At 41.6% G+C, this 24,300-nt stretch overlaps 1 protein-coding gene across 4 annotated transcripts in view; it reads left to right on the top strand.

The window, feature by feature from the left end:
• The first annotated feature begins 36 nt into the window (after positions 1-36).
• LIN54 (lin-54 DREAM MuvB core complex component) overlaps positions 37-24,300 on the top strand; it is a 42,365-nt gene continuing 18,101 nt past the window's right edge. For 2 of the 4 annotated variants that reach the window (XM_054201843.1, XM_054201842.1), the window contains exons 1-2: positions 16,513-17,240; positions 23,509-23,629. In XM_054201843.1, the coding sequence (XP_054057818.1) occupies positions 16,548-17,240; positions 23,509-23,629 (814 nt within the window). In that variant the 5' untranslated portion in view covers positions 16,513-16,547. Of the gene's footprint in view, positions 291-805; positions 923-16,512; positions 17,241-23,508; positions 23,630-24,300 lie in introns of those variants that run through there. The other 2 variants (XM_054201844.1, XM_054201845.1) reach the window with 2 other exon arrangements.

The following is a 24,300-nucleotide window of genomic DNA, read 5'->3' as shown; positions in this document are numbered from 1 at the left end:
GGCGGGGCGGCACGGCGCGCGCGCGCGCGGGGCGCTGCGCCCGGTTGCCAGGGCGGCGCGGCGCAGTATTATGGGATGCGGCGGAGGAATGGCGCGGGGCGCGTGATTTTGAACAAACACGGCGGCTTCATCGCGGGCGCTGCCGCCGCCACGGCCGCCGGGCGCGGTAGCGGAGGCGAGAGGGCCGGCGGCGGCGCGAGGCGCGGAGGGCGTGCGGCGACAGCGGCGAAGAGAGGCAACGGTAGCAGCAGCAGCAGTGGAGGAGGAGGAAGAGGAAGGGCGCCCGCCCGGTGAGTGCGAGGGGCGGGAAAGCGGCGGCAAGAAGGAGAAGAAGGGGGTGCGGGCACGGCTGCGCTGGCGGGGAAGGAGCGGCGGAGCCCGGGAGGGAGCTGTGGAGCACTGACAGCCGCCTCCCGCCGGGAAGGCATAGGCCCGGCCCTGCTAGGCGCGCTACCCGTGGCGGGGCGGGCTCCCGGGCGGCCTCGCCGACCTCCTCGGGCTTGCAGGGACAGTCGTCCCGGCCGCCGTTCCGCTGCGGGGGATGCCCGCTCGGCGGGTCTCTTCGCCTCTGCTCGCTGAGATCAGCTGCCCTCAAAGCCGCAGCGGAGCGGTGGGGTTAAAACGGACCGAGGGGGCGGCGGCGAGGCTTCCTCCTCGGACCGGGGGTCTGTGCGGGACCTGCCGCCGGCCCCTTCCTTGCCGGTCCGGAAGCAGTTGGGGTTTGGCGGCGGAGCAGCTCGGCGGGGACGCCCCGCGGGCGGCGGCGAGGCGGGGCGGGGCGGTGCGACGGGGGCAGGTGCGGCGGGGGCGGGCCGCGGGGGGCGGTGGTGACGGGGTGAAAATGGCGGATCTTTCGAAATACGGTGGCGGCCGCTGACGGAGCCCGGCGGATCCCGCCGCCCCCGCGCCGCCCGCCGATGAGGTGGGGCTCCGGGGGGCGCGCGGGGGTAACGGTCGTGGAGGGCGGGGGGCGGCCGTTACCGGCGTCGCGCGACACTAGCCGTCGCGGCCGCTGGGGCTCGCCTCGCTGGGCCTGGGGTTGGCGGGGCCCGGCTTCTCTGGCCTACGGGACACCGCATCGGGCGGTCGGGTGCCCTCGGGCCGGGCGGTCCCGGACCCCTGGCTTTGGCGGCGGCAGGACGCGGTGGCCGCCGGCTTAGGCCCGGGGACGCTCTCCTCGCCAAACTTGCCGGCGTGGGCCGCCGGAGGGGACCGGGCTGCGCCTTGAGGATCTGCCGGGGCCGCGCCGGACTTAGTCCGGGGTGAGGACGCGCTGCCTTTGTCTGCGGGGGATGCTCGCTCGGGCTCTGCGCGGCAGAGCGGGGTGCCGTGGAAACGGCGTAGGGTGTTTTCCGCACTTCCTTAACTCACCCGAGTGTGAGGGCGTAGCTGTGCCTTCAGCGTGCTGCTGCACGGCCGCGGACAGCCTCCGAGTTCGGACTGAGTTTAGCTGGACCGTCTTCTGGGACAGTTTCAGCGTCTCTCTTCATCACTCTTGCTCATTATGAGGCATATTGGCAGTCAGAATGTATTATTAATTATTGGTAGCCTTAACTTTGAAGCACATCGTGTACTGATTATGTAACGTTTGGCATAGGGGTTTTGAGTTGTGGAAAGCACTGTGGCATTGAGAGCATGTGGAATTGTCCACTGGAACATAGTGTGAACGGGAGGAGAGCTCTCAGACTTAGGATTTCAAGTGAAGAAATAATAGATATTTAAATGACCTTTCATTAGGTTCATCATTTTGAACGGTTGCTTGAAATATGTTAGAGTTATTGTAGAAAATACTGAATATAGAAAAATAATTCAGAATATTCCTTGCATTGTTTACATAAAGCTGGTAATAACAAGCAATGCCTTGTGTGTGTGGTTAGTTTATTCACAATAGCTTTTTGGCTTACTGGAGGCAAGAAGAGTAGCAGGTTATCAGCTGAGATTACTTTTGCCAGGGGAATCTTTTCATAAAATAAAATGCATTATACTTCTTTTTATTTCCTAAGACATCCAATTTAGATATGTGTAAGCAAGTGGTAACTTGCTTGGTTCCATGCCTTGTACAGACTTTTATCAACCTACAGAGAGATGTACGGCTGTATTGCTCAGTAGACCAAGGGCTCTTAAAGGCTGGCCTGGAGAGTTTGTTAGAAAATGCAACCCAGCGTCTCTAATGGGATAAAAAGGTACTTCATGCTTGTTGCAATGGGGCAAGTTTTAAAAGTTTGTTATGCAAGGTTGATTGTTCAGATCATGTATCAAGAACTATATGCTGTTGTTTGGTTTGCTTATGCTTCTACATTGTCCAAGCTGAGATAGTTTGTAATTGAATGCTCTGAATGGTTCAGCTAGAATTCTCAAAAAGCTTTAACTGGTTTCAGATTGAGTATCTGCTAACCACTGGTGAATTTGAAATGTGGCATGAAGAGTGCTGTCAGATTTTAGCCTTAGAGACATCATTATCTCATACATTGGGATAATTTTTAGGTTTTGAAAAGCGGTCAAAGCCCCTTAGATTCTTTTCCCTTATGCTTTTTTGAAAAATATTTTGGGGGGGGACTCAGTAACATAGATTAGGGAAGTGTGTTTTGTTTTCTGCTTCAGCAACAAACTGTGCTTCCTTATCTCTTACCTGGTCTGCTTGTACTTCTGTTCCCTTCCTGTGATATAGAGGTAGTGCTTTCTTACTTCACGTCCTGTTAGAAGCACATCTTAATGTCCTACAGAGTTTGTATACTATAATGCTGGGCTTCATAACAAGTACCTAGGAGAAAACCTCACGGTGGTTGGTTTTGTTTTGTTTTTTATTCTTAGCTGCAGAAGTTCCCAATAAGAAGTGGAAAATGTTTCTTGAACTCTTCATTCGAGGTTTTTTTGCCAGGCCTTACATTTGAGTAGGTTGCTTAGAAAATGATAAGCAGCATATGTCTTTCAGTACAGCCCCTAACTAGGCTTTCTTGCTTGACAACATTAGAAAACATAAAAGTTTTTCTTGCACAAGAAAGAATAGGACTGTCGGAATAATCCGTTGATCAGTGATGAGGGTGCATAGCTACATGATGCGAGAGATTCAAGTTTCTCATGTTCCTGATCTGGATGGTGGCTCCTTAATTTTTCCAACTTGTGTGTTGTTCCCGTTCAGAAGCCATACTTCTTCAGTTGAACATGTTGCTACCCACATGAGGGTTATGCCCTTAGTTTTGGGCTCTGCTCTGTCTGCTGTACGAGTTCCAGGGACGTACCCAGTCCCCGTCTCTATGGTCTGGCAGGTTTTTTTTCTTCCTTTGGATTAACAGCGGTTTCTGCTATGGACTCAAGAAGCCTATCTGAAGAATGTTTTAGAAACTTCTGTAGATTAATCTGTTGTTCCCCTGAAAAGTTTTTTGGTGCCTTTTGTTTGTTTTTTTTATATTATTTTTTTATCAAAAAGTTCCCAGTGGTCTCGGGTCTACCTACATAGCTTAATCTGCTCTTCCCCCCCAAATATTTGAATGAAATAGGAGACACAATCTGCAAACAAATGAAAGCTTTCTGTTTTAAAATCTAGTTAATTGCTGCTAATGTAGCGCCTGGGCAGAGCTTTCCTGGCAGCTTTTGTAGTTTAGTCCTTGCTTTCAGTGTTGTTTTTTTTTCCTAAGTGTTACTCTCCCATTTATCTGGGAGAAGATGTGGCTATGCACTGCTATAGTACCATGAGCGCATGTTGCTGCTTTGCTGGTGAGGAATGTGGCTCTGCTCTTCCCTGGTAACTTCTTCGTCTTCCATGCTTTCCCCTTCTCTTGTGCTTTGAGTAGTCAGAGAGTAATAAATGCTACGCTGGGAGGGGAGGGTGGTTCCTGGGTTTCCCCAGCCCCCTGCCCCAGCTGAATTGTTGGCTGTGGTGTGATTTCTTGGTGCTGTTGGGGTGCTCATAGACTTTGAACTGAGCTATCTCAGCACACTGGCCCACCAGAATTTGCTCACTACTTTGTGTAGTTTTCTTCCTGGGTTGAAGGCCAGAGTGAGCAGCATGGAGAAGGCAGGGCTGTGACAGCCCAGAGTTTGGTTTGGATAGCTAGCTTTAACCCAGCTTGGTTACTTCATCTGGGCTGCCGTTGCAGCTACGTAAATGTTTGCTAGGAGGAGGGAAAATGAATAGGCAGGTGCCAAAGGAGGACAGGAGAGCTTTGGCAGTAGTGCTAGTTTAATACGCACAGGGAATTGGAGTATAAGGAAAGTAATGCTGCTGATCATGTGCACACAGTGGTCAAAGTAGCAAAGGATGCTATATGAAAAAACATCCTATTGCTAGGATGTTTTTCACAGTAAATCCTAAAAAATTGTAGCAGGTTCTTGTTTTATTAGTATATGATTACAAGTCGATTGACATAAGGTTTTTCAGCTGTTGGTTTTCCTTTTAAAATTATGGTGGAAGCTTAAATTACCCCAAACTAACCAAGGGAAGAAGGATCTGATAACTAGTATGTGGGCAAGTGATTGCTTTGTTCTGTTTTTTTTTCCTCCATTCATTCTTAAAAAGAAAGCAGCTAGATCCTCTATTATAAACATGGCCATGGTGACATGAGCTTAATCTTTCTTCCCATTAAAAACCAAAAAAACCACCCCAAACCCCAAACTGTGTCACGTAGATCTCTCATGTCCGTATCACTTGATAGCTGTTACTTTCAATACATAGGAGTTGCCAATTTGTGTATCTTGCTGGTTCCTCTGATACACTGCACCTGATTGCATCTATGGTGTGTCACGTAGGGAGCATTCACTTAACAGAATGTAGAGTAATGGGAAGGGAACGGTCTGCGTTGGTTGAGGGAATTATGGTTGCCTTGGGAACTATTATTTTGAATTTTCGACTATAGACAGTTAAATTTGTGGTGAAGAACACCTGATATTTTCTTAGCATTCCTTGTAACCGATGAAAAAAGACTTGATACTTATACTAGATGTATATTCAGCATTTGATAAGGACTAAGGTTGGGTTTTTTTTCCTTGCTATGGTTTGCCATTGGTAGTGTACTTGATAAATACAGAACCATGATCCTCTGGGAAGCATACAGACAAACTGCCTCCATATCTTCTCTCCTGTAGACAATAGGAAAGAGAATGGAAATTATATTGTCTGTGTTCCACACACATATTTTTTACTGTGTTAAAACAATTTGCTTTCACTCTGCTGTTACATATGCAAACATGGTGGGTTTGCAATCTTAGATGATTAATTTTTCCACTTACCTTTGTTAACCACAGCTTTCTTACAGGTAAATTTTTATTTTTTTTTTTTGTTTTCATGACATATTTTTTAAGGCAAGATCTAGCTCAGCAAGCTTAAACAAAAGACTGTTGAAAAAATGCAGTGCTGAGCGATTTTTGTAATTCTTTGCTTTACAACAAAACAAACCTTTCAATTTTAGAGACAATGTAGCATGTCAGAGAGAGTAAGAAAATGGGGAATGAATAAAATGAATGACGCTATTTTACCCATTATTGAAACGGTAGCAAAATTGAAGGATGGCAATTCATAACAAGAATTGTAGTACAGGAAGATCGCCTGTGTGCCGTTTTGGTCTTTCATTTGATAATATTCCAGCTGTACAGGACAAATCTTGGGCATACATGCGCTTGTGTGAAGGCCTTTGTAGCAATTGAGAGAAATCATGTTCAGTGTCAAGAGTTTCTTAAGAACTTAGTGGCCTTCCAGGGGGCCTACAGGAAGGATGGGGAGGGACTCTCTATCAGGGAGTGTTATGATAGGACGAGGGGTAACAGTTTTAAACTGGAAGAGGGTAGATTTAGATTAGATGTTGGGAAGAAATTCTTTACTGTGAGGGTGGTGAGACACTAGAACAGGTTGTCCAGAGAAGTTGTGTCTGCCCCATCCCTGGAAGTGTTTTAAGACCAGGCTGGATGGGGCTTTGAGCAACCTGGTCTAGCGGGAGGTGTCCCTGCCCAGGGCAGGGGGGTTGGAACTCGATGATCTTTAAGGTCCCTTCCAACCTGAACCATTCTATAACTGCATTTCCTATCTTTTAGTACAACTGATCTTTGTGAGTTTCAGTTGCCTGGAATAGTTGACGTGTGCTTGTATGTACTTAGCAAAAAGTGATGGGAGAACACAGCAAACAAGGAAATGAACTAGCATCTTCTTTATTTTGTTTTGATTATAAAATGACCCAATAAAATGATTTGTTTATTTAAGATTACTTTTTTTCCTTTGAAATCAGCTTAGGCGAACAAGTGACCTTGATTTTCTTAACTGTAGCTTTTTTCTCCTTTGCATAGGTACATGTTCTATGTCACTTGCACTAGCAAGCAGTCAAGAATCTCTGGGGAACTATAAGCCTTGTGGTTTTATGTAGTGTATTCAATCTTTTATTGAAATAAATTTCTTCTGTTTGCTGGGTTAATGCATGAAACATTAAATGAAGAGTGGGGTTTTCTCCACTTGCAAAGAATAGTTCTGGTGCCAGTGCTGCAAACTGGCTGCAGCAGAGGGACCAATAAGGCTGTAGTCAATTTCGTACGTACAAAGGTTTGGCACATTAGCAAAGGTTGTCACTTGTTTCCTGTGAAGAGAAAAATTAAAAATTGTGTATGAGCTATGGATTCTCCCAGGAGAGAAGCAGAAGACATGAAAGTGGGAGGCTACTTGTGAATTTTTACCGTTGCTACTGGAATGATTGGGAAAATTATTCTCTTTTGAATGGGAAGGTGAGTTTTGGCGTTATGTCAGCAAAAAAAACCATAGGTTGAATAAAAACTTTGACAAGTTAGTTGTGCTGGATCCTTAAGAAAAATTCTTAATGGCATTGTTATCATGAGTTGTTATATTTGCTTATGCTTCTAATATTTTTTTATAGCTGCAAAATAAACTTTGTCCTTGGAAGACAGTTATCTTAGTTGTCCAGATATGAAGAACATAGACTACCCTCAACAATGCAGATGCCATACAGTTTTGCACAAACTCATCCCATAGTCAAGTCATATTGCCGTTGCTCAGTTGGTTTTGATAGAGCATACAGTTTGACACAGAGCTGTTTGGGTGCATGTCCTGAGCTGGATTCTGGGGGAACTTACTCAGGTGCTAAGATATTCTCTAATTCATGTGTGTCCAGTGCATTGTGGGTATTGATGCTTTAATACAATGTAGCTATTGACTAGGGCAACTGAGTCACAGCAGATAAGCTGTCAAGGCTACAGGTCAGCTTTGATGTCCTGTCATATATAACAACACTGTTAATCTCCAATCCCCAAAATTATAAATTGACATCTGGAAAAAGCTTCTTTTGTGTCTAAAAAGTCATCTTAGATGTAGTAAAGAGGGAAGCTATGAGCTAGGTGATCTTACAACATAAAAAACCAAAAAAACTGTTTCAGTGGAGAAACACAATTAAGGCTTTGCATGTAGTTGTTTTTTCTCTCATTAATTCTGAGAATGAGAGGAACCTTCTGGATCTGTTTCAACTCAGTCTAGTGGTGACTTGTCCAACTGGTGGTAGAGCATGTTTGCCATGGAAGTCACATCGGGAAGGGTATGCTGTAAGGACAGAAAGGGATATATTAAGCAGCACAGACGGTGCATGGAAAGAACTCTTCCTTCCAGGTGGCCTTGGTGTATGCTGTCTGGAATTAAGCATCTCCAGGGATAGGGTAAGATACAATAAGTATCTTTGTATTGCTTTCACAATATTGAAAACAAAGGCTGTTTGGTCCTAGTCATAACATACTGTGTGGTCCTGGTCACTGAATGCATCTCTCTGGCTAGTCCTGTCTGTAAGATTCTATTTATATTTTTTTTGAGGTGTTTATTCAAAAGATTAACTGTTGGTTTTCTTATGTACACCTAACGGAAATTACCAGTTTGTGTTTCAGAAGCTCTTCAACCTTTTGTATTATGATAAATGAGACTCCAGAGGTCTGAGAAGCCTGCGTTTTGAAGTGGCCCACATGGTTCTGGAGCAGAGATGAAGATTTCACTGAAATTCCCATTTCTCCTATTGAATTGATCTCTTGACTCAAGGTGGAATTTCATTGCAGAAAACCCAGTCAGCTATTGCACAGTCCTGGCTATTTAAATAATTTTTCCCCAAAAGGAATATGGGAGTGCTTTATCTAGAGATTAAAGTGGGAGGGGGTAGTAGTGTGTTTTGACATCTGAACCAAGTCACAGTTTGCCTGCAGGCGAGCTATTTATCTTCAGCTCAGTCCTTCTGCAAGTAAATATATTCTGTACTCGTTAAGTGTTGTCATGTTTAAGGCTGGTCGAGCTGCTGTGGTCTGCAGCTAAGAAGCATGTTTTCTGGTGCATCACTGCAATGTAACTGTTGGAGCTGTTTTTGCTTTTCTTTCGATGCTCGCTTGGACTTAAAAATGAAGAAAGCTTACTTAGATTTCTAGGCTAAGTTTAAAAAGCAGTGGTGGCCATAACAGCTTTCACTGTTGTTCAAATCTTGACAGTACTGCCCTGAAAGCGTTGCAGTTTATAGTCTTAGATTTTTGTCTGGTTTTCATCTCTGCATTCTTCTAACTTTGAAAATAATCATATGATTGCATAAGACACATAAGGAATTAAGTTTTTAGGACAAAATTTTTTTCTGTGCCCTGTTAGCATATTTTTGGAAATGAAATACCCAACTGAAATCAGTGTTGTGTGCATTTTTGTTTCAGTTATGAACTTCATTTATTGTAGCTTCTGAGTGGGCAGCACTGCTGAAGTATACATGTGCACTGCATAATCATTGTGCTTCCTGATTTGCAAAGTCTTAATAAAATTGGTAGGTTACAGTTCTGTTGTGATGAACCTTTGCTCATAAATACAGCGCTAAAATGTGCTCTTGCTGATATTGCTGGCTGCAAGCCTAATCTTAAAAGGTGCCTGCTATGATAACGCCTGGTAAAAGTCTATGGGGAACTTGATACCAAGCCTATGATGGCAGTTTTCATGCTTGTTGTTTGTAAGAGTGTTCTTGGTGTGATATCGCTGTGTGTTCTGAATTTTTCTGTAGCCCCACATTCAAGAGGTGTCTGGAATTTAGAAAGCAAGACCTTTATTTCAAGCTATATTTAAAAGACCGAAATATGTGTTTCTTGGGCCTAGTGATAAGTACTCTTCACATCTGTTAAGTTGTGTGGGGTTTTTTTGCAGTCAAGCTAAGTTCACTACACATATATACATTTTAACTTCAGATTCTTAATGCTTTAATTTTGGCCTCCCAAACACTACAGGAAATAAAATAATTTGAAGTTATTTTACGGGTTATTTCTTTTGGTCTCACCACAAAGTTTGCATAGAACATAAGGTTAGAAATGCTTCATTAAATGTAAAGGCCCTGGGATCTACAAACCCAAATATTAGATTGTTCATGGCAGTGAACATCTTCAGAATGTGTTTAATAATCATAAGAACACCTGTGCAGTTTTGTTTTTCAGCTTTTTTACTACTGTATGTGGTGAAAATGACTGAAACTGGCATGCAAACCAAGGGAAGGGTGAAGGGAAATGTTCTGATTTTTGGTTTCTATTTTATTTATAGTTTGCATGAAATTCTGCTTGAAAGTAGCACATTGTTTCCAGTTACAGAAAGCAAACTGAACTGTTCTGAAGTTTTGTGCTGCAATGGATGTTATTTCCAGTTCTTTCCTGGAAAGGTTCTCTAAGTAAGGTGTATGCTAAACAAGCAGTGTTTAAGACTAGCTGTACAATGATAAAGCAGCCTTCATCACTCCTTTTTAAGAGAAAAGGAGGATGTACAGATGTGTATGGAATATCTTTCTGTGGTCGACAACATGCATTTGTTGGTAATCAAACCATAAATGGCTATCCTAATTACTACTCTGTTTCTGCCTTTTTAGCCTGGATGCGTCAGTTATTTGAAAACTATACACATACCAATGTTCTTCTACTTCTGTAGAACATTGCACTGTTAGATTGGCGGGCAGCTTTTGTGTAATAGTAATGCCTTTGCTCTTCATTGCACTCTGGAATTTACGTAGCACCAGTGAGGATTACACCCTTTAAGGGCACTAAGTACTTCTCAAGAAGCAGATTTATCATCAGCTTGCTGATCCTTGTCCATCTTCAAAACGACATGGAAGTCTAAGTTTTTGGCTTGCTGTGAGCCACAAATAGCAAACGCTGAAAGTGTCAACTGATGATTGAGATAGATATGCAAATTTGAAATGTAGACATTGCTTGAAATGCAGACTAATATTAGTAAAATGATATGGTTTGCCCTCTTAATGGACATTTAACTAGCACGATAGCTAGATAATAGCTCTGAGCCATGCATGGGAAAGTAATTTGACCTTTAAGTGGTTTAGGTTTTGAGATACTGATGATTCTGGGTGACTGCTTGGCATTTTGTTGTTTTTTTTCAGTAACACTACTCAGTACCTCACAATGGCTAGAATGTTCTTCCGTGCTAATCTTGTTTTGTAATTCTTGGTGCATTTGGCAAGGTATTTTCTTCTTTTGGTGAAAAGGGTGTTGTTCAATCCAGAGTTAGATATCTGTGTGTTTTAAAATGCTGTTTTTCTAGCAAGCAATGCACTCGCGTGTATGTGTAATGTAATTCAACCATGTACACTTTGTATGACACGCTGCTTTCATCCAAAACTTAGTTGTGTCTTTTTTTCCTCTTTAGCTTCTGTTTTGCCTGAAAGGTTCTCTGTGACTCGTGGGGATTTTTGGTTATGTGCTATATCTAAGGTCTTTGTTAGTTTGATAGTAAAAATTGCTTTTAGTAGTCGGTGTACGTAATCTGATTTCGGTGGTAGCATGCTGTGATTCCTTGTATGTGAGAATTCATTTTGATATGAAGAAAACACCTACAGGTCACAGGACAGCTGAGTCTTAAAGTATATTTCTGACAGTGGTTGTGGTGAAAGAAGAAGGTGTGGTCATGTTGCGTGCATCAATTCTAAAGCTTTGGATATGATCAACTAAAGATTTTTGTGGTGAAGGAAACGTATTTTATATCAGTATGTGGGTAAAACATTTCTGTTTTGAAGACAATAGGGCACAAATTTTTGCAAACTTAAGTAAAAGATTTTTATTAATTTTTTTTTTTACAACATGCCTACAAAGAACACCTTCTGTTTGTTCCTCTGGCTTTTTTGGCTCATTGTGTTTTAATTGTCAATATTTTGTAGTGTTGTACATCAATGATAGCAGCATGCAGAGCTTAGTAACTGTTTCATGGTTGAATAATTGCAGGATGCCTCTTTTTTCCCCTCCATCGCAAGAGCTGGTAGATTAGGAAGGGGAGTGGGAGCAGGTGAATGAATTGCTACTGCAGTGTTGCCACTGGGTTGTACTTGGATCTCTCTTGTGGCAGCTTCCAGCTACTCGAGGCCTGGTAATTTTAAACTGCCTAATCTCTAAATATTAAGACCAGAAAAACCTGGATTTTTTCAGCTCAGCAGCCTTCTGGAGTTTACATATTGCTGCTGTTGGAGAGGATAGATAAGCAGAAGCCGAAAAATATGAAAAGCATTCAAGCACCTAAACTTTAATTGCATGTGGCTGACAGCATCTTGTGCTTCTCAGTTAAATCATCATGGGTCCATTCTGCATTTCCCCTACTTCCTCCTGCTCTTGCGTTTGTTCTTATGAATGGATTTAGGAATGAAATAAATGATGTTTTTAAACCTTTACTAGTTAAGAGAAACGTGCTGATTTTATGACTATAACTTCATACAAATATTGTGGGAATTTTGAGTTTTAAAATCCTCAAATCTGAGCCATAGCCTGCTGACAGCACCCTGTTCCACTTTTATTTGAAAGAGAAGTGATGGTGTTGTCACATCTTTGTCACAGCAAAGGGAATGCCGAATGTTACCCCTTTTGTATTGGCTAACTGGTGATACTGTGGTATTTTGCTTTTTCCGCCTACGTTTGCGTTTAGAGTCCATTGCACTTGCAATGAACCATTACTTGTTAGGTGGTTCGCTATTACTTTTCTGCTATTCATCTGACCGTAGTTTACAACCTCGTTTCCCCCCACCCGACTTAGTAAATCCCTCGGGAGAGACTGCAACTATCTCCCTTCCACTTTGCAAATTATTAGGCATATGCATTGATTCTCTGGAAAGCTTATTATGTCCTCTTACTTCTATTGATCTTTGGAAAAGTCTTGGCACTTTGCAGCACCAAGGGTCTGTGGAGATGCTCGTAAGTCCCTTAATGCAAGGATTCTGATTTCCTGTTTTTCAGGAGCTGCTGTTACATCCCTCAGGAAGAAAATTGTAATAATGAATATACGGTAATATTTCCATCTCTTTGTGGTTAGTGATGTAGTAACTATTTTCACATATGCTAGACATGTCCATGTGATTTGTCTCCTGGATAGTCACCCCAGTGGTGATCTCTTGAGGGTATGGATTTTTTTGTGGTATTGCATCATTCTTCTTCATACTTCTTTTTAAGTGTTTTTGCAGTTCCTAACTCAAAAGTTGAAAGTATTTCACTTGCTGGCTCTTAATAACATTACACTTAAGTGTGTGCATCTATCCCAGCTTTTAAAACTACTAGCTGCTGTATCTGGTGAAGATTCTTGGTTTCAGTTGGCATTTGCTTACCATGCAGCAACAGTTTTACTGATACCAAGAGAATCTCTGCTATTTTAGGGGCTCTGTTGGGCTTAATGCATTTATGAAGCCTTTGATTTTGGGTCGGGGTTTTTTGTGCTTTGAGATAGGTGCTCATAAAAAAGCTGTTACTGATTAGATTTCCCTATATTGTGGTGAAAGTGGCACTTCAGAATTTAGTTCAAAATGAACATTGCCAATGACTTAAGGCAGGTCAGGCAAGTGTTTTTAAACCTGTCAAGTTATACCCATGGCTGAATGCCACCAGGCTTGTGCTGTGTATTGAGAAGAGAATGGGAAGGGGACCACTAATGGGGCTACAGTTCCCTTAGTCTGATGCTTCATTGTGATGACCTTGCTAACAAGCAGCACCATCCCAGGACATCCTGTAAAGCTGGTCTCAGCAGTCTTAATTTCTAAACAGTTTCCTTGCATAGGAAACTGTTCCTACATAGCTTCACTGGTGATTTTGTAACATATCTTCATGTAAGTGCTGCACTCGAACTGCTTGTGTTTGCAAACTGGAAGGTTATTTTAGTGAAATGAGGACATTTCTGGAGATGTAATAAGATGCAGTTAGTTACTGTAAAATACAGGCATTGTTATATCTTGCATTTTGTTTACTTGTTTGCAGATCATTGTGCTTTATTGTATTGATTCTTTTGATTTTTCCCATTTAGTGTGTCTGCTTTGCCTGCTTTTTTAACAAAGATGTTGATAAAATCGATCTCGATGCTTTAACAGTGTTAGTTTCTTAAAGATTCTGCACTGATGTACTAGTGACAGAAAAGGAAAAAATAGATCAAGGTTCACAGGTACTTGTCAGACACCATTCTGTATTTTTGCCAACAATGATGACATCTTCTTCCTTATTCCTCTTCCCTTTACCCTTTATGACATTTTATATACGCATGTATTCTTTGTGAATGGAGTGCTTATCCACTCCTTTAGATTGTTTTCTTTTTCTTCAGGTTTTGAGCTAAATAAGTGTAAATGCTTACTGATGCATCTTTTTTGGGTGTTGTAGGTACAGCTCTTGCATTATCAAGTGACTCAAAGCATAATTGCTGAAATTAAGGAAACTTTCAAGTCTTTTTAAATAGTTAAAATAATCTACCCTGTTGTGAAGATCTCAAAGCTGTTAGAATCTTAAAAGAGGTTGGCATGCCTTTACTGTTGGAATTCACTTTAGTAGAGGAGCTGGAAAAATGGAAACAGTGTGTGTTTGGTATAAAAGCATTAGAAAAAAAATAAACAGCTGAACTGTTGAGAAATCCTGGCTAAATACCTAGAAGTAAAATCTGCTGGGATGTTGAAGCTGCCTTTGACGACAGCAGCCTCATATAGCTAGGATGAGATTTTCATTGTTGCATTTCATGTATCTATTTCAGTCATATCCAATAAACTATGAAGAAATAGAATAAGTGGGTTGCATTGTGGTTCTTTTCTTGCTGTTGTTGATGACACTAGCCTGAATACATTAGTGGAAGCCAACCATAAAATCTCCTAACGTGATGACCATAAGCTGTTAATCCAGTAACCATGTGTAATGTTTCTTTTATTTAAACTTGTCAGTTTCTGGTTCCAGACTTGATGGTAATGTGTTTCTTTTCCTTCTGCATTCGAACTTCCAAGTGGTTTTTTTGAAGTCAGAACACTGTCTAAAACTCTGACTTCCATACATTTTAATACAAATATCCTTTCAACTAGATATAGGTGTTTAATAACCATTTACAGCTTTGTAATATAACCAAATGGTAAGAATGAAGAATTTAAATAACTGTTGAACTGTATAAATAGTTAAAGATATGCAAATACTTTATGGATATGATGTTAAAAGATACTAAGAATGACCTTTGTTTTCGGGAATAACTTGTACCAAATGCAAACCTAAAGCAAGTAATTTAAAATTGTCACTACTGAATATGGTGATTTTCCACTGTCTGATTTAGACGATTCCCTCCTTTTCAAACACGGAGGCAATCATTATTTGGATTGCACTTGACCCTAGGAGTCTAACTTCTGGATCCAAGCCCCTTATGCTTGTCAGTGTAGAACATGAGGGGCGTGTGTGTGTCTTAAATAATTCCAAGTTGTAAGATCTAAGACATCAGCCCATGCAGGTTGATGAGGAGATAATAAAGCAACACAGCTCAGGAGGAGAGCTAGTGGCCTTTATATTTGCTGAAACAGTCTGCTTTTACTATTCCTGGTTTTGTGTAATCTTGTATGCAGTTAACTAATTTCACTTCAAGACAGCAATGCAGTACTGTTACTAATGTGTCCTTAAGAGTAAGCTGTTTTGTCCAGTGCTAGTTACCAGGGCTGGCATCACTGCAAGCTGGACTGGCATTACTTTGGGAGAAATGCTTTCCAAAGGAGGTATTTCTGGCAGTGACATCAGATAACTTTGTATCTTTAAATACCTGCCAATAAGTGAGCTGTGTATGAGTTTGACTGTCAGTCGTCTGAACAAGTTCTTTCACAGCTCAGGCTTCTTGAGTATCATGGCAGTTTGATATGGCTTGTACTCTGGATGTGAGGGTAATCAGGATGGCACTCTTCACTATCAGGAAGACCATGGGCTGCTCCAGCACAGCCCCTTGAGCTTAGCCTGGAAACTAGATTTACAGCAGGTTTTTTTCACCATCCTTCTACTTTGTGGGTGAAATGCAGTTGTTCTGTAGTTAGCTGCTGTGCAAAGTGGAACCGCAATGACTCCAGAGGAATCAATGTCAGGTCTGCATTTGGTCAATGTTTTCAGTGGCACAGTTCCTTAATTATGAATGTTGCTTAGCACAAGTAACCCAGCTCTGCGTTTACTAGCAAGTAGGAAAATGAATTTGCAAGGATCCTGTCCTCTTGAGCTTATAATGAGTATTTGAAAGTGTGTACACATACCCACACAGTGTGCTTGCCTATCCAGTACCTAAGCATGCTGACTGGCTCAGCAAGTGGGGGAAGTGCCTTATTAAACTGATCTGTTTTCAGCCTCTGATAATGATACAGTTTTAAGTGGTAGATGTGACCATTTCTAGCAAAGTCTTTAAGGTTTCTCAAGTGGGAAGTGACTCCAGCTTTGAATCTCACTGTAGGCTTTTTAAATATAAATTGGTGACTCTTACTACTCAGCTTAAAAAAAAAAATCCATTTTCTTTCAAATGGGGTGTTCTTTGGCTTCTGCTTAGAACACATTTCAAATTAATCACCAATTTGGGCTTATTTGGGCTTTGTATTTTCTTGTGTGTATTGAGGAAAAAATTATTGAGCTTCTCTTTTCATCAGTATAGAGGCAAGCATAGAGTAATTATCTGTTCATCTTGGAAGGGCAGGGCTTTGGCTTGGTTCTGGGGTACATAGGCGGTTGATTGAGCTTGTGGGGTCATTAAAGCCCGTCACTAGGCAGCTGTTTGTTTTTCTGAGATTTCCGTAATGAGAATTTGGCAAAAATTAACCTGGTACATCTGGTATGGATACGAAGTCTCTTGAGGCAAGATAACCTGCTAATCAATGTTGACATGTATGAGAAAAGCCATTACGATCTGTTGGATTTTTAAAGTTGTCTAACTCTTGCTTTATATTTCAGTAAGCTTAAATGTCTGTGAACAAGGTGCTCGTGTCTTGGGGGGAAACAGTACTTCCTTGTGTACTGTGTTGTCAAGAGTGGACTGGTAATCCATAGCAAGTCAGTGCCTTGATTTGATTTCAATGGATGATGCTGAAGAGGTTTAATATAAATTCTTGCTGAGAGTAAATTCAGCTTACTGTGTTATGTTTTGATAACAACTTTTTTCTTATATGCCTCCTGTGCATGTACAATACCTTCAATCTGAAAAAACTTCTGCAACTGTACTTTCTTCTTTGGTAATACTATTCATAAAGCTTTGAGAATGTATGTTCTGGAAGCCAATAACTTTTTAAAATATCATTGCAGTACCTGCTCCGGTCATCACTGCCACAACTGCTAAAATGGAGGTGGTTTCAGCAGAGGTCAACAGCTTGCTCCCTGAGGAAATAATGGACACTGGTATAACTCTGGTGGAAGACGATAGCATCGAGGCAGTTATTGTGTCGTCCCCCATGGGAGATTCTATTCCCATGGAAACAGAACTGGAAGAAATAGTGAACATAAGCTCCACCAGTGACTCCTCAGCGACAACTACGTCCGCAGTCACCACAGAATCAGTTACTGCACCCAGCAATCACTCAGGCGACATGATAGTGAACACCACAACCCCAAAGACTGATGTGAATGCAGTAGTAAAGCCTACCTTTCCAAGTGGCCTCCATAAACTTGGTGCTCAGACCCCCGTCACTATATCAGCCAATCAAATTATTCTGAACAAGACTGCTGATATTAAAATAGGGAATCAGAGTATTAAACCGGATGGGCAAAAGCTGATTGTAACAACTTTGGGCAAGTCTGGTCAGCCTATTGTTTTAGCATTACCCCACAGCCAACTCCCGCAGGCGCAGAAGGCCACATCCCAAGCCCAAGGTGGAGACTCCAAGGTACAAGGCCAGCAGATTAAAGTTGTTATTGGAGGTCGGTCAGAAGTGAAACCTGTTGTTGGTGTCTCAGCTTTGACGCAAGGAAGTCAGCTGATAAACACTGCGGCCCAGCCTTCTGTTTTGCAGACACAGCAATTAAAAACAGTACAGGTAAAGTGAGTTATGCTGGTGAAACTTCTTAAAGACAATTCTGTTGCTGTAACTGTTGTCCATTTCCTTCACTGATTAACACATGGTTACTTTCAGCCTTTGCATTTATTCCTTGTATTAAAAAAATACAATGCTGCTCTTAGGCCATGCTTTCATCTGTGGATGCATTTCCATTTTATGCCCTTTACCTCTAGCTACTATCTAGAAACTTAAGATTTGCCTCAGAGAAAGTGAGCTATTAAAATTCAGTAAGTTGAAGAGAATTTTCCCATTATTTTCATTCTATAAAAATAAATTCTACATGCTTTCAGGAAGACTGGATTGAACTCTATATGCCTCGTGTTCTTTATTCAGAGTGTACGCTGCTTTACTCCTTTGTGAAAGAGTAGCTTCTGCCTATTAAGTTTAGGGTTTTTTTTTTTAAATAAAATATTTTTTTAAATAAACTGAAAAAAAACCTTCCAGTATTTGAAAAAGAACAAAAAGGTATATCTTGTCTGCCTCAAATTTAGTTTAAGCTTGTTAATAAATACTGATAGACTAGGCGCTATCATAAGCTGGACACCTCAAGATCTTGTTCCTGATCTCTGGCATGGATCTTGAGATATTTGAAACCACAGAGAATCTACTGGCACCTGAAAATGTGTTGAAAAGACTTGGGTTGTGACCCAAAGGGTCTGATTTTCATCTGGTATATGGCAGAACTAAATGCAAGTGACTTTGTTCTAGTTGGCAGTGAGGCAGAAATAAGACCTCATGAAAGTGAAGGAAAAGTAGAACTCAATGCGGGTTGTGTTGGAAATATATTTTACAGTCTAAATGAAATGAGAAATTAAACTAAGTATGCTAATAAATCTCATTTGCTGTACATGAAAAAGGACAAGCTTCTAAGCATGTTATTAGCCGACTGGTAAGTTCACCAACTAGTATTTCAAGGCAAGCAAATGGGAACAACTCTCAAGATGTTTTGTTTTAAAGCTGCAGATGATCCCTCCACTGATTTTGCTTTCTCCTTTTTTGTTGCTACATTATACCTGTGTAAAACATGTTTAATAATGGCTGTTTGAAACATATCAATTTTCTTAAATTACTTTTATTTTTGTGCCTTGATTATTAATGATATGGTTGTCATAGCTTTTAAAAAAGCCTCTGCTCTTGACTAAATAGGAACATTTAAGAGTGGATCAGTTCCTGTTACTTGGCTTCAGCTACTCGCTGCTAAGTGACAGATACAGGAAGCTGAGAAGAATGACTTAGCTGTGATGTGCTTTTGCTTGCATGAAATGACCTGTGCCATCAGTGACTGAAATACAGCAACTTGGCAATTGACCTCTACTGTTTGTCATTAGGAATTCTACAGGTTCCTTAATAGAAACTTACAAATGGACTTGCATCTGTTTGTAAATCTAGTTAATTGCAGTTTGAGTAAATTTGTTTTGTTGTGGTCTCTTTTTATTTAACCTTTGCTTCCATTTGCAAAAGAGATTGAATTGTTAACACCTGGTATTCCTTTTTTCCACTAAGGAGAGGAGGAACTAGAAATGAAAAGCAAGAAGGCAATATTCAGTTGGTTATAAGTACCCAATACTACAAGGAAGATGACTACATTAGCACTTCCCAGACAGTGTTTTTCCCTGTACAAAATTACTGACGTATCAGAGGGATATATGAGGCTAGGCAAGAGACTGGATGTGGACCTGTTGGAGCAGTTCCAGAGGAGGGCCATGAAGATGATCAGAGGGCTGGAGCACCTCTCCTATGAGGACAGACTGAGACAGTTGGGGTTGTTTAACCTGGAGAAGAGAAGGCTGCAGGAAGACCTTATAGCAGCTTTTCATGATGAGGGGTAATGGCTTCAAACTGGAAGAGGGTAGATTTAGATTAGATATTAGGAAGAAATTTTTTACTATGAGCGTGGTCAGGCACTGGAACAGGTTGCCCAGGGAAGTTGTTGAGGCCCCATCCCTGGAAGTGTTCAAGCCCAGGCTGGGTGGGACTTTGAGCAACCTGGTCTAGTGGGAGGTGTCTCTGCCCATGGCAGGGTGGTTGGAACTAGGTGACCTTTAAGGTGCCTTCCAACCTAAACCATTCTATGATTCATGGTCTACCCTATCGTGAATGACAGGGGAGGTAACCCATGCATGGAGTCCCTGGCTTAGAAAATGAAGTCTTGTGTTTACCTTATCATCTTGAACCAGCCTCTTAACCTTTTAGTGAGTGGAAAAGGAAGCTGTGAATGTCTCCCTGCCTCCCAAGGGTCTTGTGTAACTTATGTCTTGTAGCTTTGAATTGGGTATTTCAGATGCAAGGCAGCACAGCACTTCAAGTTGGTGCTGAAAAGTGAATTGGTAAAAGATTAGATAACAGAGAGCTCTCTTCAGTTCTCCTTACATCCTCACTGTTTCAGGGGCTTTGCAGGTCATTAGTGAAACTAATATAGCTTTGCTATAATCTAATTGTGACATTTGAAATCTTAGCACGTGAAAAAAAGCATAGTTGATAGAGTTGAGCAAAATGTTCCTTGGAATCTGGCTGTCTCTCTGATTACACTTTTAGAGGAATGAGTCTGTGAGGTGTAAAATGTGGCAGGACCTTGGGCTTCATCTATACCCAGAGGTTTATTACTGTCCCTTGGTAGCTTGTCCTGATTTAGTTGAAACCACTGGCCTGAATGTATAGACAAAACTTCTGGACAAGTGCATCTGGTTTCAGCCTGTGGCTCCTGCCTGCATACAGGCTTAAGAATAATGATGTGCCTGCTGGCGTACTACTTTAAATCAAGTGCATTAAGCAGGAGTTTGGCCTTGCAGATGACTCTCAACTAGATGTTCAGACCCATTGCGATTGCTGTCACTAAGCTAGTCTAACTTGAGCTGATGTGGTAACTGTCTGTGTTTTTCAGCAGTTAAATCTACATGTCCATAGCATTGTTGTTACCATGGCAAGACAACTGCTAAACCATCAATGTGGCTTCATCTCATCACGGAAAAGTGACCTCATGCACTCCCTAACCTTAGAGCAAACTCCCATTCCTAGCTCAGTTTCTTCATCTTCTCTGAAATACACTGTTCTTCTCTCCTATTTCTAGAGTCCCTGATTTTTCATATGCCAAATATCAATTACATAGGGTGTGGCTACATGGACAAACTCCCATGAGCTTATCTCGTGAGTGGATTTATAGTATGTTAGCTCCTGTGTGGTAGCTGATTATGCGGGTATTCAATCTAGCAGTAAGTGTGAGGAATGCATGTGCCTTTTTCTGTATTACTAGAACATGTTTTGACAGCTGAAAACAAAGTCTGGCCGTAGAAACTTGCTAATTCATCTTGTTTAGTGGAGAGTGCTTAGGAAGACACAAATTGACCCCGTAGTTAAAGATGCTTGCAGATAAATCTCTTTACTTCTGTAGGGGGAAGAAGGTTGGTGTGTGCTTCTAAATATAATAATTTTCTTACAAAAGAGCGCGTTGCCCCAGGAAATATTTTTGCAGTCTAATTCAAAGTAACTTGCAGAGAGCATGCTTAGCTTGCATAGGCAGAGGAATAATGTTAAGCTTCTGGTGATCAGTACAGGCAATGGCAGAGGGCTCCAGAGAACTTGCTCTTTCTGAAGCGTCAAAGAGGCAGTCTGTCATCTTGATTATTTCCTCTGCCTTCTCCAGTCTCTACTGAAACGGCTAGCAAGGCTCCCACTGCTGCCTAGAAGGCTGTCACAGGTAGCTGGGGTTATCAGCTCCAATGGCAAAAACCTCAGAAAGGCTTGCTTGGCAGCAAGTAAGAGCAGAAGTGCATTGCCTGCAGTTGGGGGCCAAGGGCTGTTCTTCACCTATAACCAACCATATTTGAGCTTTGCCATGTTTCCTAAGCCCTGAAGGGATTCGCTCGTTTGTTAGACTTCCTTGTTTGTAGACAAACAGTTCACCCAAAAAGCAAGGGGGAATTTATCTGAGAAGGATATTGCAAGTTGAGTCTGAGGGAAGCAGGGCTACTTGTGTTGACCAGCTATTGGTTTGGGATTTTCACGTTTTTTCTGAAATACTTCATGTTAACAGGTAGCTAGTATTTTAAATGTATTCATGTAAGTTATCTGAGCACACTTATTGACTGTTACTGGGAAATGACTGCTGTTGTCCAGAGCTGGCTGTTGGTGTTGGATGTTGATCACATTCTGAGCCAGACTTTGCCCTCGCTTCAGAGAGTAAAAGCAATAGCAGGTGAGTTACAGTAATACCTTATAGCAGGGTAAGATTAATTTCAGCAGAACAGAAATCTCAAATCAAGCACATGAAATGCAGGGTATTTATCAGAAATTAAAATGTGTGCAAACTTACAAAAAAATTTACTGATAAAAGGCCTGCTCATCTGTCAGCTGCTTATGTGCTGAGAGAACTGCATCCCTAAAATGTTAAAATGGCTTCGACTTAAATTTGCAAACTGGGCTGTGAATGAAGCATCCTTCTTCAAACAACTTATGTTTCAAAGTTTTAAGTAATATATCTCCAAAAGGAGCAGGCTTTTTCTTATTCTCAGTTTCATTTTAAGCCTTGACTATTGTATGCCACCTGTAAAGCAGCTAATGAGGCCTGGGTGCAGCATATTTTGGCAAGTGACCTTTACCTGCTGATGGTCTGAGGCAGAGGTTTCCTCTGAGGAACACTTGTACTATAACTGTGGGGCAATGCATGGCTTCCTTTAAATGAGGTCTGTTTTCAGGCACTGCCTGGTGTCAGAGCTGCTCATGGCTGGCTTCCCGTGGCTGGTTACAGCTTAGGCATGCAGAGGCAGCATTTGCTTTCCATGAGAGCCTGGAGGGCTCCAGTGCCATAGCCAGGGTGAGCTCCAGCTTCCCCAGCCGTGCTATGTGTGTGCTGCTGGGAGCTGAAAGAGCCTCACGCATGCTCTTTGCAGGGCAGCTGGGGAATTTATTATGTGCTACTGAATACTTTGAATGTTTTGGTGTTACTCTACTGTAAAGGAGGTGTTTTCAGTCAGCAAATTATATAAATAGGGTTTTGTGTAGGAAACCATAACATCCAGCCTACTCAGTTGCTTCATTTAAGCACTCACAATGTTCTCAGGCTGTTAAAAGTAGCTGTCATCTCTGTATCTTTACACATCAGTGAGATTTCTCCAGTTAGCTACTTGAGTAACAAAGGTGATTCTGCATCTTTGAGTGGTGGCTCCCCACGTGGATGCCAATGTTGTGCCTCTCTGGTACTGCTGGAATTGGTGGCTGGTGCCCGTGGGATGTGGCTGGGCACGTGTGGTGGAGGACAGGTAGTACAGGCCTGACCTGTGGGGTGGGTAAGTGTAAGAGCTTCAGTAATGCCTTCCAGTGTGCGCACTTGAACTCAGGGAAGATTCTAGTGATGGTCCGCATCTGCAGGTAGCCTCTGCAGTCGACAGGTTAAAATAGTCTTTGAAAGAAGTCAGCCTCTTAATTGAACTGTTCACCAGCTAGATTCCGGTGTATAGCAACTATTAGGATAAATGCATCTGGTAGTTAACTTCTGTCAGAGTGGAAAAGGGGAAAAAGTCCTGATTAAGACTCTAAAACCCTGCTTATAAAATCTTCAAGCTGAAGTGATCGGTCTCATCGAATTGCATCTGCGTGTTCCTGGTCCAGCTGTGTTTCAGGAGACTGGATCACAGAAGGAAAAAAACATCCCCTTGTACCTGGATGTAGCCAACAGATTTGTTCTTCTTGGCTAGTGAGTACCCAATACTTTCAAGGACTGATGATCCACAGCCTTTTTGAGAACTGTTGCAGAAGGCTGTTTCCTCATTTGCAGGGTAAAAGTGTGTTGCTATGTCAGAAGAGGTCAAGAGATATTTCAGAGCAGTAGTTGTCATTTAAATCACTCGAGGAACAAGTTTTGTCTTGATTGTCTGACAAACAGATATGTTACTTTTTTTAAAGCTTCAAATGTTGAGAGTTGTGCATTTAATTTTAACATTTCTATATAGACCAACAGCATGTAAGAAATAATTTCAGCATCTTGAAGATGAGGTATGTTTGCGCAGAGAGATATCATACAAAAAAGCTGTAAGCGATTTCGCTATCCTGCTTTGGTGGCTGGTTTTCTCAAGTTGCATGGATGATATCCTAGTTCTCTCCATAGTGAGAAGCGGAGGTGAAACGTGAGAAGCAATTATTCTTCTAATTATGTGGGCAAACATTGCCCTTCTTATTTTCTAATGTACTTAATACAACAATTTAGATCCAAAATGCTTGAGTTACTTTAGATCTTTTTTCCTCCATGTTTCAGATTGCGAAGAAGACGCGAACCCCAACTTCTGGCCCGGTGATCACCAAGCTAATCTTTGCAAAACCCGTCAACAGCAAAGCTGTTACAGGGCAGACCACTCAAGTGTCACCAGTCATTGCAGGTTGTACTACTCTGACTTGTTTTGCTTTACCGTTTTTTAGAGGCTGTTTAAAGAGATGGTGACTGTAGAAATTTTTCTGTTTCGATGATTTTACTGTGGTTTCTGTTGGAGTGCCTCAAGGAATTGAAAAAAAGAAATCAGCAGGGTATTTTGTGGGTAGAAGCAGATAAATGCAGTTGTTGGTACCTTTACACTTTGCTCATTTAGAATTATCTTTGTGATTTGTAGAGTTTGATCATTTTGCTTTTACTGCTTTTGTTTTCTGGATTTTAAGGAGGAGAAAAAAATACCTCACAGACAGAGGCCACTCAATAAACAGAAAGTACTTGTAGATACCTTATATAAACACATAGGGGGAAAAGGAGACATATGCTTTTGTATTACTTTAATCTGCTTATATTTGGACTTAAATGTAATACATCCAGATAACAGGAAAAAATGTGAATAAATTGTCTTCTTTCTGTTAAGTTGCTCACCTACTTCAAAAATAATCATTGCAGAGGAGCCTTAAGAAAGTAATTAAGGCAAATAAAGGTTTGTCTCTGGAAAAAAAATCTATGTTTGTGTCCTTTAAGAAAATAATTAAAGAAAAAACCCACAGTGTAATTGTTTGTTTATTATGGCAGTGGGACTAATGTGTCCCTTGCTAAACGCATCATTGCATGCATGCA

The sequence above is a fragment of the Rissa tridactyla genome, chromosome 5 (assembly GCF_028500815.1).
Source record: "Rissa tridactyla isolate bRisTri1 chromosome 5, bRisTri1.patW.cur.20221130, whole genome shotgun sequence".
NCBI lineage: Eukaryota > Metazoa > Chordata > Aves > Charadriiformes > Laridae > Rissa > Rissa tridactyla.
The sequence above is the reverse complement of the archived record's forward strand: the minus strand, read 5'-3'. Positions and strand labels throughout refer to the sequence as shown.